Source organism: Zalophus californianus, chromosome 15, assembly GCF_009762305.2.
Source record: "Zalophus californianus isolate mZalCal1 chromosome 15, mZalCal1.pri.v2, whole genome shotgun sequence".
Taxonomy (NCBI): Eukaryota; Metazoa; Chordata; class Mammalia; order Carnivora; family Otariidae; genus Zalophus; species Zalophus californianus.
Window position 1 is genome coordinate 34,011,761 of NC_045609.1, and position 15,163 is coordinate 34,026,923.

Genomic DNA, 15,163 nt, shown 5'->3' on the forward strand with positions numbered 1-15,163 from the left:
CCAGTTTCTATTCTTGAGTTCTTGGGCCAGAGAAGAGTGGTACAATAAAAAAAGACAAAAATACAGTATTTTCTTCTTTGTATTTCTTAACACCTAGCACAGTGATTACAACATGGTTAGCATTCAGTTTTTTTTTTTTTAAGATTTTATTTATTTGACAGAGAGATTGAGAGAGCACAAGTAGGCAGAGCGGCAGGCAGAGGCAAAAGGAGAAGCAGACTCCCTGCTAAGCAGGGAGCCCGACGCGGGACTCGATCCCAGGACCCTGGGATCATGACCTGAGCTGAAGGCAGGTGCTTAACACTGAGCCACCCAGGCACCTGTATTCAACGTTTTTTTGCTAAATTAAAGCATAACATATTTACATGATACCAAATGATATGAAAATGAATTAATGTATACATTGATATTATGGTTGCGAAACAATGTTAACAATCAAAACAAATATTGGTGTCTAGGTCAAAATGGAATTCCAGGAGCATAAAATAATAGAAGATGGTGGCAGCATAAGGAGAAAACACAGGCAAAAAAGGACCATGAGAATATGACTTTAAGGACATTTCCACTTGAAAAAAATTATGCACTTTAGTGTTTCAAGTTAGCATAAGGAGCTGTCTACCTTTAGTTTAAATACATAGCTCAGCAACAATTAGCTAACTATAATACCTACTAAGATGTTAAAGTGCATGACTATATGCAGAATTATAATCCTTGAACACCACTAAAAGAATAGAGAGCACAGAATAGAGAAACCTTTGTGTAAATGGCTAAATGACTTTCAGCAAGTGTGCCAAGACTACACAACGGGGAAAGGACACTCTTCAACAAATGATGCTGGGGGGCGCCTGGGTGGCTCAGTTGTTAAACGTCTGCCTTCGGCTCAGGTCATGATCTCAAGGTCCTGGGATCGAACCCCGCATCGGGCTCCCTGCTCCGCAGGAAGGCTGCTTCTCTCTCTCCCACTCCCCCTGCTTGTGTTCCCTCTCTCGCTGTGTCTCTCTCTCTGTCAAATAAATAAATAAAATCTTTAAAAAAAATGTGAATTGTGTAAGATTGTTGAATCACAGACCTGTGCCTCTGAAACAAATAATACATTATATGTTAAGAAAAAAGAAGATAGTAGGAAGGGAAAAATGAAGGGGGGAAGTCAGAGGGGGAGACGAACCATGAGAGACTATGGACTCTGAGAAACACACCGAGGGTTCTAGAGGGGAGGGGGGCGGGGGGATGGGTTAGCCTGGTGATGGGTATTAAAGAGGGCACGTTCTGCCTGGAGCACTGGGTGTTACGCACAAACAATGAATCATGGAACACTACATCAAAAACAATGATGTAATGTATGGTGATTAACATAACATAATAATAAAAAAATAAGAATAAAATAAAATGATGCTGGGAAAACTAGGTACCCAGATGCAGAAGAATGAATTTGGGACCTTACCTTGCACCATATATAGAAATTAACTCAAAGCAGATTAAAGACCTAAATGTAAGACCTAAGACTATACAACCCCTAGAATAAAACAGGGGAAAAGCTTCAGGACATTGGATTTGGCAATGATTTATTGGATATGACACTAAAAGCATAGGTAACGGGCAAAAATAAACAAATGGGACTATATCAAACTTAAAAATTTCTGAGCATCAAAAGAAACAGTCAATGCACTGAAAAGGCAACCTGTGGAATGGAGGAGAATATTTGTAAATCACATATCTGATAAGGGGTTAATATCCAGGATATAAAGGGAACTTCTGCAACTCAACAACAAAATAACCCAATTAAAAAATGAATAAAGGACTAGAATACACAATTCTCCAAAGATACATATATGGTCAACAAGCATATTATGAAAAGATGCTCAACATCACTAATCATAAGAAAAATGCAAATGAAAACCACAATGAGCTATCACCTCACATCCATCAGGATGGCTACTATCAACAGAACAGAAAATAACAAGTATTGGCAAAGATGCAGAGAAATTGGAACCTTTGCGCACTTTTAGTGGAAATGTAATATGATGCGGCCACTGTGAAAAACAGTATGGGAGTTGCTTAAAAAATTAAAAATAGAATTATCATGTGATCCCGCAATCCTACTGCCAGCTATATATATCAAAAAAAAAAAAAAAAAAAGCAGGATCTGAAAGAGATATTTGCATAACCATGTTCCCTGCACCATTATTCACAATAGGATATCGGGAAACAACCCAAATGTCTATCAACAGATGAATGGCTAAAGAAAATGTGATATGTATGTGCAATAAAATAGTATGTAGCTGTAAAAGGAAGGAAATCCTGTTACATGCTACCATATGGATGAACCTCAAAGACATTATGCTAAGTGAAATAAGCCAATCACAAAAGGACAATCACAGTATGATTCCACTCACATCACGTATCCAGAGTAGTCAAAATCATAGAAAGGAGAAAGGTGATTGCCAGGAGCAGGGGAGGGGATTAGTATTTAATGGGTATTAAGAGTTTCAGTTTTTCAAGATAAAAAAGTTCTTGAAGGGTGCCTGGGTGGCTCAGTGGGTTAAGCATCTGCCTTCGGCTCTGGTCATGATCCCGGGGTCCTGGGATCGAGTCCCGCCACTGGCTCCTTGCTTGGCAGAGAACTTGCTTCTCCCTCTCCCTCTGCTGCTCCCTCTGCTTGTGCTCTGTCAGATAAGTAAATAAAATCTTAAAAAAAAAAGTTCTTGAAATCTGTTACACAATAATAATGTGAATATACTTATCACTACTGAACTGTACAGTTTAAAATGGTTATGATGGAAAATTTAATGTTATATTTTTTACCACAATTTACAAAAATCATTAAGGTAGTATGGTATGGCTGCTGTTTGTCCTAAGCCTACCTCCTTTGTATCACTCATTATAAAGTATAGCCTTTGTTTTCATTTTATTTGATTTCTTTTTTACAACTATCCTAAATGCAAGGGCCAGTTAAGCTCATTACAAATCAGATTTCTTTTTAGACATATAGAGTTTTCTGAAGCTCTCCAAAGCCATGGAGGTATTTCAGTTCTACTGGCAAGTTCATCCAGTCTTATTTCCTTTCTAGTATATGGTTATGTTTTCTTCCTTTTGGCATCATGAAATCACACCTTCATGTAAATTTCCTCTAGTTCAGTCCTTTCTAGAGGTCCACTGGATAATAAGGTTGGCCTGAAATGGAGTTAAGAGTGGCTAACTGTACTTTTCAGATCCTAGTCAGGAAGGAGCTCTTGGCCACTTGTTCCTCTCAACCACCTTTGAGGGTCTTGCAGTGATTACCTCCATGAAGGCTTAGACCTGGGTGGACTGGCTCCAAATTAAACTCTTGGTTTAAAACACCTAGCAAAGTCATTTTATCCTCCATGCATGTGGGAGAAGAATAAAGTGCCATGATTTTTTTCCTCTCACAAGAAAACATCTCAAATTAAACATTACTACCAGAGCAATACATGATTAGGCAAAACCACTGTTATTTTTTTACTAAGCAAAATATGTTCAATCCCACGTTGGATGTAGGGATTACTTAAAAAAAAAATCTTCGGGGCCTGGCTGGCTCAGTTGGTAGAGCATGTGACTCTTGATCGCAGGGGCAGGGGGAGGGTTGTGATTTCAAGCCCCACGTTGGGTGTAGAGTTTACTTAAAAACAAAACCAAGGGGCGCCTGGGTGGCTCAGTTGGTTAAGCATCCAACTCTTGGTTTCAGGTCAGGTCATGATCTCAGGGTCCCGAGATCGAGCCCCACATCAGCTCCATGCTCACTGCAGAGTCTGCTTGTCCCTTTCCCTCTGCTACTCCCTCTGCTCACGCTCTCTGTCTCTAAAACAAAATCTTTCAATTTTTTAAAAAATTCCATTAGTTACTTTAAAGAAATGATTGGTTAATAATACAAATGGAATGACACAACAGCATAATAACATATGGAATACTGGGTATCCAGCATTTGACATGGGTGTGACAGCTTTTAATTTGTTATGGTAAAAACAAAAACAAATTAACATCACTATTTTATAAAAGACATATTAACATTAAAAAAAGCATTAAGTACATAATCTCAAAATAAGGACAATCCTTTTCAAGAAAGATTTGGCAGTCTTCCTGGGCATTGTTCTTATTTTCCTCCTTTTGGTGTAGATCAGTAAAAATGTTGTCATGAATTGTCATATATCTGTTGGCTAGATTTGGGAATCACTGTTTAGAATTTCAGAACAGACTTAAACATTAAGTCTCAAATTTGAGACTTTTATAAACAGTAATACCAGCTGATTTAGAGGTGTTGGTTCTCCAAATTGTTTCTCATCTCTTACTGTCTCTCCATCCCCAAATACAGAGTGCCTCCTGCTATGGTCCAGACTCCCATCAGCTCATCTGCTCTTGTTTTATCTTTTGTACTAGCCTCCTAACCACATTATCTTTTTTCTTTTTAAGATTTATTTATTTATTTGAGAGAGAGTGAGAGAGTGCATGCGTGTGCGTGCAGAAGTCAGGGAAGGGGCAGAGGGAGAGAATATTCAAGCAGACTCCCCACTGAGCGCAGAGCTCAACATGGGGCTCAATCTCACTACCCATGAGACCATGACCTGAGCCGAAACCAAGAGTCAGATGTACATTATCTTTTTCACCACCACAGCAATCTTCTTCTTCTTTTTCTTTTTTAGAGAGAGAGAAAGAGAGAGCAAGCGAGGGAGCAGGGGTTGGGAGTGAGGGGAGGGGCAGAGAGAGAGGGAGAGAGAAAATCTTACGCAGGCTCCTCACCGAGCGTGGAGCCGGATGCAGGAGATCTCATGACCCTGAGGTCATGATCTGAGCCAAAATCAAGAGTCAGACACTTAACCAAGTAGGCCACACAGGGACCCCACTACAGCAATCTTCTAAAGCAAGGATATTGTCATTCCCCTTCTTAAAAACTTTACTTTTGGGTGCCTTGGGTGGCTCAGTCATTAGGTGTCTGCCTTCGGCTCAGGTCATGGTCCCAGGGTCCTGGGATCGAGCCCCGCATTGGGCTCCCTGCTCGGTGGGAAGACTGCTTCTCCCTCTCCCACACCCTTGCTTGTGTTCCTGCTCTCGTTAACTCTCTCTGTCAAATAAATAAATAAAATCTTTTTTAAAAAAACCTTACTTTTTATTGCTAACAATTAGCCCAATACACAAATTTCTGCAGTCTAGCTACATACCTTTCCAACCACTTCCTATGAACTGTGCACTTTATTTAATGGCTTACATAAGTTTATTGGTTTTATTTTTATTTTTTAAAAGGTTTTATTTATTTATTTGAGAGAGAGTGAGACAGAGAGAGCAAGCAGGAGCAGGGGGAAAGGCAGAGGGAGAGGGAGAAGCAGACTCCACACTGATCAGGGAGCCTGATGTGGGACTCAATCCCAGGACCCAGGATCACAACATGAGCCAAAGGAAGACACTTAACTGAGCCACCCAGGCACCCCTAGTTTATTTCTGTTTTAGAAGAAGTCTGGAGGAATAGTATCTAAAGATAGCATGGTGGTGGCATGGTGTTTTCAGGGTCTTAGACTCTTTTCATCTTTTTGCTACACCATGCTAAATCAGGATGTTTTTCTGTAAGTCTTCTTCATGGTCCAAGATGGCTGGTAAGAGTTCCAAACACTTCTCAGGTAGCAGAAAGGAGAGGCAGAAGGGCAAAAGGGCACTCCCTACAGCCAAGCCACTTCTCTTTAAACAACCTTCCCAGCATCCCACAAAACAAGTCTGCTCATATCTCATTAGTGACATTTGACTATAAGGTAATGGAAAATGCAGTCTTTGAGATGAATGTATTGCTCTCCTGAATTAAGTTGGTATGATTTACTAGGAAAGAAGGGGAGAATGGATATTGGGGGGCATCTAGCCTTCTCTGCCACATATGTATATAGTTTTATAAAACTACATATTTGTAATCTTTTTATACTTACCATTTTATTGTGGGCATCTTCCATTTTCTCCCACATTAATTTAATGATCTCATAGTGTTCCATTGCATGAATATACCATTATTTAAACAACCAATCCCCAACTGTGTATTTTGGAACAGTTGGGCTAGTTTTCATATTTGGCAATTGTAAACAATTCTATAATATAATTTTTTTAAAGATTTTATTTATTTATTTGACACACAGAGAGAGATAGCGAGAGAGAGAGAGGGAGAGAGCATAAGCAGGGGAAGCAGCAGGCAGAGGGAGAAGCAGGCTTCCTGCATGAGCAGGGAGCCTGATGTGGGGCTCGATCCCAGGACCCTGGGATCATGACCTGAGCTGAAGGCAGTGGTTTAACCAACTGAGCCACCCAGGTGCCCCTCTATAATATAATTTTTATAGCTAAATCTTATAGGTCATATACTTGAAGGAAATCCCTACAAAGAAAATCACTGAATGAATGAATCAACAGGTATATTTATTTTAAAGCTTCTAATTCATATTTCTAAAATGTCTTCTAATAAGATTTTCCCACTAGCCTTGCTGAAAAGTGCCACAGATTTATTCTTTTTTTCCATTAAAAAATACCTAAGATACAAAAAAGTGTGAGGAATAATACAAAATATACATTGGTTAAATCTAATATTTGGTTGGGCGCCTGGGTGGCTCAGATGGTTAAGCGTCTGCCTTCGGCTCAGGTCATGATCCCAGGGTCCTGGGATCGAGTCCTGCATCGGGCTCCCTGCTCCTTGGGAGTCTGCTTCTCCCTCTGCTTCTCTCTCTCTCTCTTTCCCTCTGTCTCTCATGAATAAATAAATAAAATCTAAAATAAATAAATAAATAAATCTAATATTTGGTTAAACAGAGCCATTTTAAAAAATTATTGCTCAGATTTGACTGGCTTTCTCCAAAGTAAATCCTGCCCTTAAGGAATATGCATTTGCCTATGATGGAGTTACTGAAATAAGCATATAACCTCCTGAGGTACCTGAAAGTTGTAATTCTTAATAAATATTCTTAATTTTTTCATTAACTTTTAATTGAGGGAGAGTTGAATATAAAATATTAGTTTCAGGTGTACAACATAGTGATTTGATAATTACATACATTACAAAAGGCTCACCACGGTAAGTGTAGTTACTATCTGCCACCAAAGTTATTTCAGTATTATTGACTCCATTCCCTGTGCCATACTTCTCAACCTCATGACTGACTTATTGCATAATTGGCAATCTGTACCTCTTAATACCTTTTACCTATTTTGGCCAATCCCATTCCCTTGAGCAACCACCAGTTTGTCCTCTGTATTTATGTCTGTTTCTGTTTTGTTTGTTCATTTGTCTTGGTTTTTAGATTCCAAATTTAAGTGAAATCATATGGTATTTGTCTTTTCCTGTCTGACTTATTTCACTTAGCATTATACCCTCTAGATCCACCCATGTTGTAGCAAATGGCAAGTTTCAGTCTTTTTATGGCTGAGTAATATTCCATTGTGTATATATACTACATCTTCTTTATCCGTTCATCTATCTGTGGATACTTAGGTTGCTTCATATCTTGGCTATTGTAAATAATGCTGTAGTAAACATAGGAGTGCAACTTACTTAACTTAACTTTTCAAATTAATGTTTTCATTTTCTTCAGGTAAATAGTGGTGGAATTACTGGGTCATGTAGTATTTCGATTTTTTGAGGAATCTCTGTACTGTTTTCCACAGTGGCTGCATTCCCACCAACAGTGCATGGGGGTTCCCTTTTCTCCACCTCCTTGCCAACACTATTTTTTTTTAAGGTTTTATTTATTTGTCAGAGAGAGAAAGAGCACAAGCAGGGGGAGCAGCAGGCAGAGGGAGAGGGAGAAGCAGGCTCCCCGCCGAGCAGAGAGCCAGATGCGGGACTCGATCCCAGGACCCCGGGATCATGACCGGAGCCGAAGGCAGCCGCTTACCCGACGGAGCCACCCAGGAGCCCCCAACACTAGTTATTTCTTGTCTTTTTGATACTAGCTATTCTGACTGGTTATTAGATTTTTTTAAACTTATCTTATAGCTTTAGCTTTTGCATCTGAAAAGATAGCAAGCAGTATTTAATATTGCATAATACACCTAGGGAGAGTAGGTTTATGATTAGTGTTTATTCTTCCTATTGTGAGAAATACTAGATATTAAGGCTTAGAGTAGTTCAGAAAGGTGTCAGCAAGACAATGGATTTTGAGCTGAAACTTGTATGGCTGAGTTGCTCTAAGAACTGTTGATGTTGTACATAATTAATATTTGCTTTTTCCTCTCCCAGATTTGGCATTAGGGGAAAGAAGTTACATTTTTCATCTTCTTATGCTCATAAAGCATCTTCCATTGCCAAATCCCCTAGCTTGTATTCTATGGAAAGAGAAGAGGAAGACTGTGTAATCTTTTCTGAAGGAATAATAGAGGAATACCTAGCATTCGACCACACTGACATGTGAGTATTATATCTTTCAAGCTTTTTACTCCCCTCCTATTTTGTTTATTAATATCAATATATTTTAGAACTATACTTTAGAAAAAGTATATTGATTTCCTAAATCAATATACTTTAGAAAAAACATACTGCCAATATTACCTTTTAATTAGATTTATGTCACTTGGTAATTTATATCCTATTACTTCTCAGGTATCCAGAGTTCATATGCTTAGTTGATACAAATTCCTATTGCTTCCACGTACCAGAATTCCTTCTGCACTGAGTGTGGAGCCCTACATGGGTCTCAGTCCCACAACCCTGAGATCATGACCTGATCTGAAACTAAGAGTTGGATGCTGAACGGACTGAGCCACCCAGGCGCCCCAAGAAAATGGATTTTATTATTATTATTTTTAAAGATTTTATTTATTTATTTATTTGAGAGAATGAGATAGAGAGTGTGCACAAGAGAGCACGAGCGGGGAGGAGGGGCAGAGGGAGAGGCAAGAGGTAGGCTCCTCACTAAGCAGAGAGTCTGATGAGGGGCTCGATCCCAGGACCCTGGGATCATGACCTGAGCTGAAGGCAGACACTTAACTGACTGAGCCACCCAGGTGCCCCAAGAAAATGGATTTTAAGTAAAGGAAATAAAATTCAATCTCATTCACAATTAATGATGCAAACTAAAATTATAATGAGATACTATTTTATCTGTCAGACTGGCAGAGAAAAAAAAAAGAAGTTTGATAATTCCTTGAATGGGAAAAGCATATATTTCCAACACTGGAGATTTTACCTCTTTAGAGGAAAGTGGGCAGTATCTTTCCAATTGGAATGCATATACCCTTTTACTCAATAATTCTGTTTATAGGAATTTATCCTACAGATATAATAGCCATGTAGCCAAAGAACTACGTACAAGGATATTAAATGCAGTACTGACTATAAAAACAAAAGGTTGGTTGGTCAGTAACTGGCCAGTTAGATATACTATGGTATATCCAATGGAATACTTTGCAGCTATTTAAGAGGCATATTGATCTGTATTAATATGGATCAAGGGCCAGTGACATTGTTAAGTAAAAGACTAAGGTGTAGCACAGTGTATAATGTAACTATTTCTCTAGACCAAAGTATAATGTTGGCTTCTGGGAATGGTAACTGCGGGACAGAGATATAAACTTATTTTTCACTACGTATATACATTTCCTTTTGTATAATTTGAATTTTTTTCATCATATGAAAGTGTTATCTCCTATAAAAAGAAACATAAATTTAAATACAATTAATACTAATCAGCCTTCTCCCCCACTTAATGCCAGGCCAGCTCTTCCTGGGGAAAGGAGAAGAGGAGAAAGACTTTAGTTGCCCTGTATAAATATCTGAGCATCCTTCTTTCCTGCTTACAGCTTCCCATTTAATTCTTGAGACCTCTGCTACCCTAGGGATAATTTTCACTGTAGAGGCTTTAAAATATTTCTTCGTACCTCAAGTGTTCCAGAATTTGCTTTGTCTTACTTTATAATACATCTATCATAGTAAGTACATCTGTCAGCTAGAGTTTTGCCCACCAAATACTGGGGCTATTGGTACTCCCTGACAGAGAAGAGAAGACTTGGCTAACTGAGAGTTTCTGGCCTACAGACAGATACATGGTCTCCAGAAGAGCCTCAGAGTAGCTTCTTGTGCTGTTGGGCTCCCCTCCTTTCCCTTTCCAGCCAATTACCAAACGTTTATTTGGATTAGTAAAAGTATACTATTTCCCTAATGATTCATTGCTTCAAGTATTTATGTGGTACAGTTATATGCCCATTATTAGTTACGTTAATATTAACCTAAATGGTATCCAATTACAACAAAAAGATTATTTCTGTATGCTTGTCATAGCTTATTGCACAATTGACAATGTTCATCTGTTTAAAGCTAAAAAATATACAATGAGTCTCAGTCTTCTTTTCTTGTTGTATTATTTTTTTCTTTTTTGGCAGAGTAGTGGGGTGAGGTGGGAGTAAAAAGGGAAATTCGGTCTCCTCTGTTAAGAACTCCCTTAGGTCACAAGGCAGCTTAGCACATCTGCTAACATACATATGTTGAGCCAGTGGTGGGGAAGGGCAAACAACTCACACTCCTTAAGAAGCACAAAGGACAGTGGTGAACACTCAGTAAGGAATAATCATGAAGTCTTATTTGCTTCTGTTACAGGGAAGAGGGGTTCCAAGGAAAGAAATTACAAGCAGCTCCAGAGAAACAGAAATTAGGGTACCCTCCCATTGCTCCATTTTACTGCATGAAAGAGGATGTCCTTGCTCACGTGTTTGATGATGTGTGGAGCAAGGTTCTGAGCTGTATGGAGCAGCTGACACGTAGTCACTGGGAGGGATTGGTTTCTGGTAAGGATCTTTGTGAAAACAATATAAAAAAATAATTGTTTATGATTTCCAAAGCCTAACTAACTAGTTTATCAGATTATATGCTTCATTAGTGTAAAAGATTCGTATTTGTATTTCCCACAGACACTAACAGATTTTGAGAAAATTTTGAGAATGTGTGGATGAGTAACAAGGCCCAATCTATGATGACTAGACTGTGTTTTCTTTGAATATAATTATTTGTGAGAAAAAACATGTGCAAGTGGCAAATACATTTTCAAAACTGCTTTACTTAAGAATAACTGATATACAATAAACCATTCATATTTAAAGTGTACAGTTTGGTAAATTCACCTATGTATACAAACATGAAACCACAAAACAGTCAATATAATGAACATATCCATCACCCCCAAAAGTTCGTGACCTTTGTAATCCTTCCCTTCTGCCCATGCCTGATCCACCATCTCCAAGTGACAACAAATGTGCTTTCTGTCACTATAGTTTAATTTTTATTTTTTAGAGTTTCATATAAATGGAATCATGGTATTTACTTTTTGTCATCTTCCTTCATTCAGCATGATAATTTTGAGATTCATCCATGTAATTGTGTGTCAGCAGTTTATTCCTAGCAAGTATTCCATTGTTTCATAATTTGTTTATCCATTTACCTTTTCATGGATATTTGGATTGTTTTCAGTTTGGCACTATTACATGTAAAGCTGGTCTGCACGTTACTGTATTAAAAGTTTTTTGGGGCGCCTGGGTGGCTCAGTTGGTTAAGCGTCTGCCTTCGGTTCAGGTCATGATCCCGGGGTCCTGGGATCGAGCTCTGCATTGGGCCCCCTGCTCAATGGGAAGCCTGCTTCTCCCTCTCCCACTCCCCCTGCTTGTGTTCCCTCTCTCGCTGTGTCTCTCTCTCTCTGTCAAATAAATAAATAAAATCTAAAAGAAAAAATTTTTTAAAGAATTTTTTGAACATACATTTCCTTTTCTCTTAGGTAAATTTCTAGGAGTGGAATTGTCTGATTATATGGTTAAATGTATACTTAGCTTTTTAAGAATTGTTTTGGTTTTGTTACACAAAAAAATTTATCACAAACTTAGCAGTTTCAAACAACACACAGTTATTATCTTACAGATTTGTGGGTCAGAAGTCCCAAGTATGGCTTAGCTAGTCCTCTACTTAGGATCTCACAAAGTTGCAATAAGGTGTTGGCCACAGCTAGGTTCTCATGTAGAGGTTCAACTAGGAAAGGATCCACTTCCCCTTTTGTGTGTTCTTAGAAGCATCTAGTTTCTTGTAGCTGTAGGAGTCACAGCAGCTTTCCTCTTCAAAGCCAGCAAGAAAGACTGAGAGCTAGTCAGCTAGCAAAACAGAAGCTTATATAACATAACACATTCATGGGAGTGACATCTCATCATTTTTTGGTCTGAAGCAAGTCACACTCAAAGGGAGCAGATTCCACAAAGGTATGAACACCAAGAGGTAAGAATCACAGAGGGACCACCTTAGAGTTTATCCATTACAATCCTCCCACTGGCTCTCAATGACTCATGTGCTCCCACATGCAAAATATATTCAATTCCCAAGGCTTCCAAGAAACTCATCTTATTATAGCATTGGCTCTGAAGTCCAAAATACTATCATCTAAATCAGGCCCTGGATGTAATACATTAAGTAAAGTTACTGGGGCACAATTCCTTTCCATCTATAGACCTGTGAAACTAAAGGCTATATACACAGGTATATAAACATCTAACTATATAATCCAGCCATTCCACTCCTAGAGAAAAGTTACCTTACCCGAACACACCCAACATACAATAGTGGACCAGGGAAAGGATCACAGACATTCCAGATAAGGGGTGTATGTGCAGAAAAGGAAGGTAAAAAAGGGTTCACAGCAATTCTGAAGTCCAGTTGGGAAAATACTGGGAGTTCCAACCCCAGAAATAATCCTCTCAGCTCTCCGGTCCAACCTCTGGGCTCTTGGTTTTTGTTGTTGTTGTTTGTTTGTTTGTTTTAAGATTTTACCTATTTATTTGAGAGAGAGAGCACGCATGCAAGAGAGCATGAGAGCGGGGTGAGGGCAGAGGGAAAAGCAGACTCCCCACCAAGCAGGGAGCCTGACGTGTGACTCGATCCCAGGACTCCAGGATCATGACCCAAGCTGAAGGCAGACGTTTAACTGACTGAGCCACTCAGGCACCCTGGGCTCTTGGTTTTACTCTCTAAGTCATCCTTCCTTTTTCATAAAATGTAGCACATGTGGGCAGCTAAGCAGTTTTATCAGACTGCCTCCTGCCAGTAGAAGTTTGAGGGTCCAACAGCCTTCTTTCATTAAACTCTTCTGTCATCTAGAGATACAGAATTTTCAAAAATCATCAAGTATTGATTTCTTTATATTTAATAATTTTTTCTTCACTTTCTCTTCCTCATCTCATGTTTTATTATAAGTAGCAAGAAAAAAAATCAGGCCTCACCTTCAACACTTTGGAAATCTCCTTAGCTACATAACCAGAATCATCACTTAAAAGTCCTCCTTTCCACTTGACCACAGAAGACCATTTCACTAAGCTTTCTTCCACTAAATAACAAGCACCTCCTTTCTTCCAGTTTCTAATAACATGTTCCTTATTTCCTTCTAAACCCTCCCCTACAGCATCCTCCAAATCCAGATTTCTACAAAGTCTATTCAAGACAATTTTTGCTTTCTGTATCATACTTCTCAAAATTCTTCTAGCCTCTATCAATGAATCATCGAAAATGAAATTAAGGGAACAGTTCATTTATAATAGCATCAAAAAGAATAAAATACTTAGGATTAAACTTAACCAAGAAACTGTAAGACTTTTACACTGAAAACTACAAAACATTATTGTAAGAAAATAGAGAAGACCTAAAGAATTGGAAAGTCATCCTGTGTTTATGGATTGGAAGACTTAATATTGTTAAGATGGCAATACTCCCCAAATAGATTTACAGGTTGAGTGAATTCCAAAATAATACTAAAAAGGAACAAAATATGAGACTTCACACTTCCTGATTTTAAAACTTGATACAAAGCTACAGTAACTAAAACAGTGTGGTACCAGCATAAGAAGTGATATCTAGATCAACAGAATAAGATCAAGAATCCAGAAATAAACCCACACATCTATGCCAACTGATTTTCAACAAGGGTGCCAAGACCACTGAATGGGAGAGGAATAGTCTCTTCAACAAATGGTGCTTAAACAACTGGATAGCCACATGGAAAAGACTGAGTTTGGAACCTTATTCACAATACATATAAAATATCAACTCAAAATGGATCACAAACATACATTTAAGAACTAAAACTATAAAACTCCCAGAGGAAAGCATAGGAGTAAATCTTAATGATCTTAGATTTGGCAGTGGATTCTTAGATATGACACCAAGACCATAAACAACAACAGAAAAATCAGTAAACTGGATTTTATCAAAATTAAAAAAAACTTTTTGTATCAAAGGATATTATAAAAAAAGTGAAAAGACAACCTACAGAATTAGAGAATATAAGTGCAAATCATACACCTGATAAGACTCTAGCATCCACAATATATAAAGTACAATTAAACAACAAAGGGACAAACAACCCAATTTAAAAATGGGCAAACAACTTACAGATATTTCTCCAAAGATTACACACAGCCAATAAGCATAGGAGAAGATGTTCAACATCATATTCTTTCGGGAAATATAAACCAAAACCAAAATCACAATGAAATACCACTTCATACTCACTAGAATGGCTATGTTAAAAAAAAAAAAAAGACAGTAACAGGTATTGGTAAGAGTGTGGAGAAATTGGAAACTTCATACATTGCTGGTGGGAAGGTAAAGTGGTGCAGTCATTGTGTAAAGTTTGATAGTTCCTCAAAAAGTTAAACATAAAATGACCCTATGACCCAGCAATTCTATTCAAAGGTATATAACCAAGAGAACTGAAACCATATCCACACAAAAGCCTGTGCATGAATGTTCAAAACAGCATTATTTGTAAATGTCAAAAAGTAGAATCAGGGGCGCCTGGCTGGCTCTATTGGTGGAGCATGTGACCCTTGATCTCAGTGTTGTGAGTTCAAGCCCCACACTGGGTATAGAGATTAAAAATATTAAAACAAAGTAGAAACCCAAATGTCCATCAACTATGAATGGAGAAACAAAATTTGGTATATCTAACTGTTATGGACTGAATTGTGTCCTCCTCAGAATTTATATGTTGAACCCTTAACCTCCAGTGTGACTGTTTGGAAATGGGACTTTTAGGGTGGTTAAATGAAGTCCTAAGGGTGGGGCCCTAATCTTATAGAGTTGGTATCCTTATAAAAAGAGGAAGAGACATCAGAGCTCCCTTTCTGTGTATGCACAGAAAAGGGGTCACGCAAGGACACAGCTGCCTAC

General features: G+C 38.4%; 2 protein-coding genes across 5 annotated transcripts in view; one reads left to right on the forward strand and one right to left on the reverse strand.

Annotated features, from left to right (window-relative positions):
- Positions 1-15,163, forward strand: part of FAM149B1 (family with sequence similarity 149 member B1) — a 77,103-nt gene that overhangs the window by 31,393 nt on the left and 30,547 nt on the right. For all 4 annotated transcript variants that reach the window (XM_027591721.2, XM_027591715.2, XM_027591701.2 and 1 more), the window contains exons 6-7: positions 8,213-8,380; positions 10,565-10,752. In XM_027591721.2, the coding sequence (XP_027447522.1) occupies positions 8,213-8,380; positions 10,565-10,752 (356 nt within the window). The remainder of the gene's footprint in view (positions 1-8,212; positions 8,381-10,564; positions 10,753-15,163) is intronic.
- Positions 1-15,163, reverse strand: part of DNAJC9 (DnaJ heat shock protein family (Hsp40) member C9) — an 80,980-nt gene that overhangs the window by 29,712 nt on the left and 36,105 nt on the right. The window lies entirely within an intron of this gene.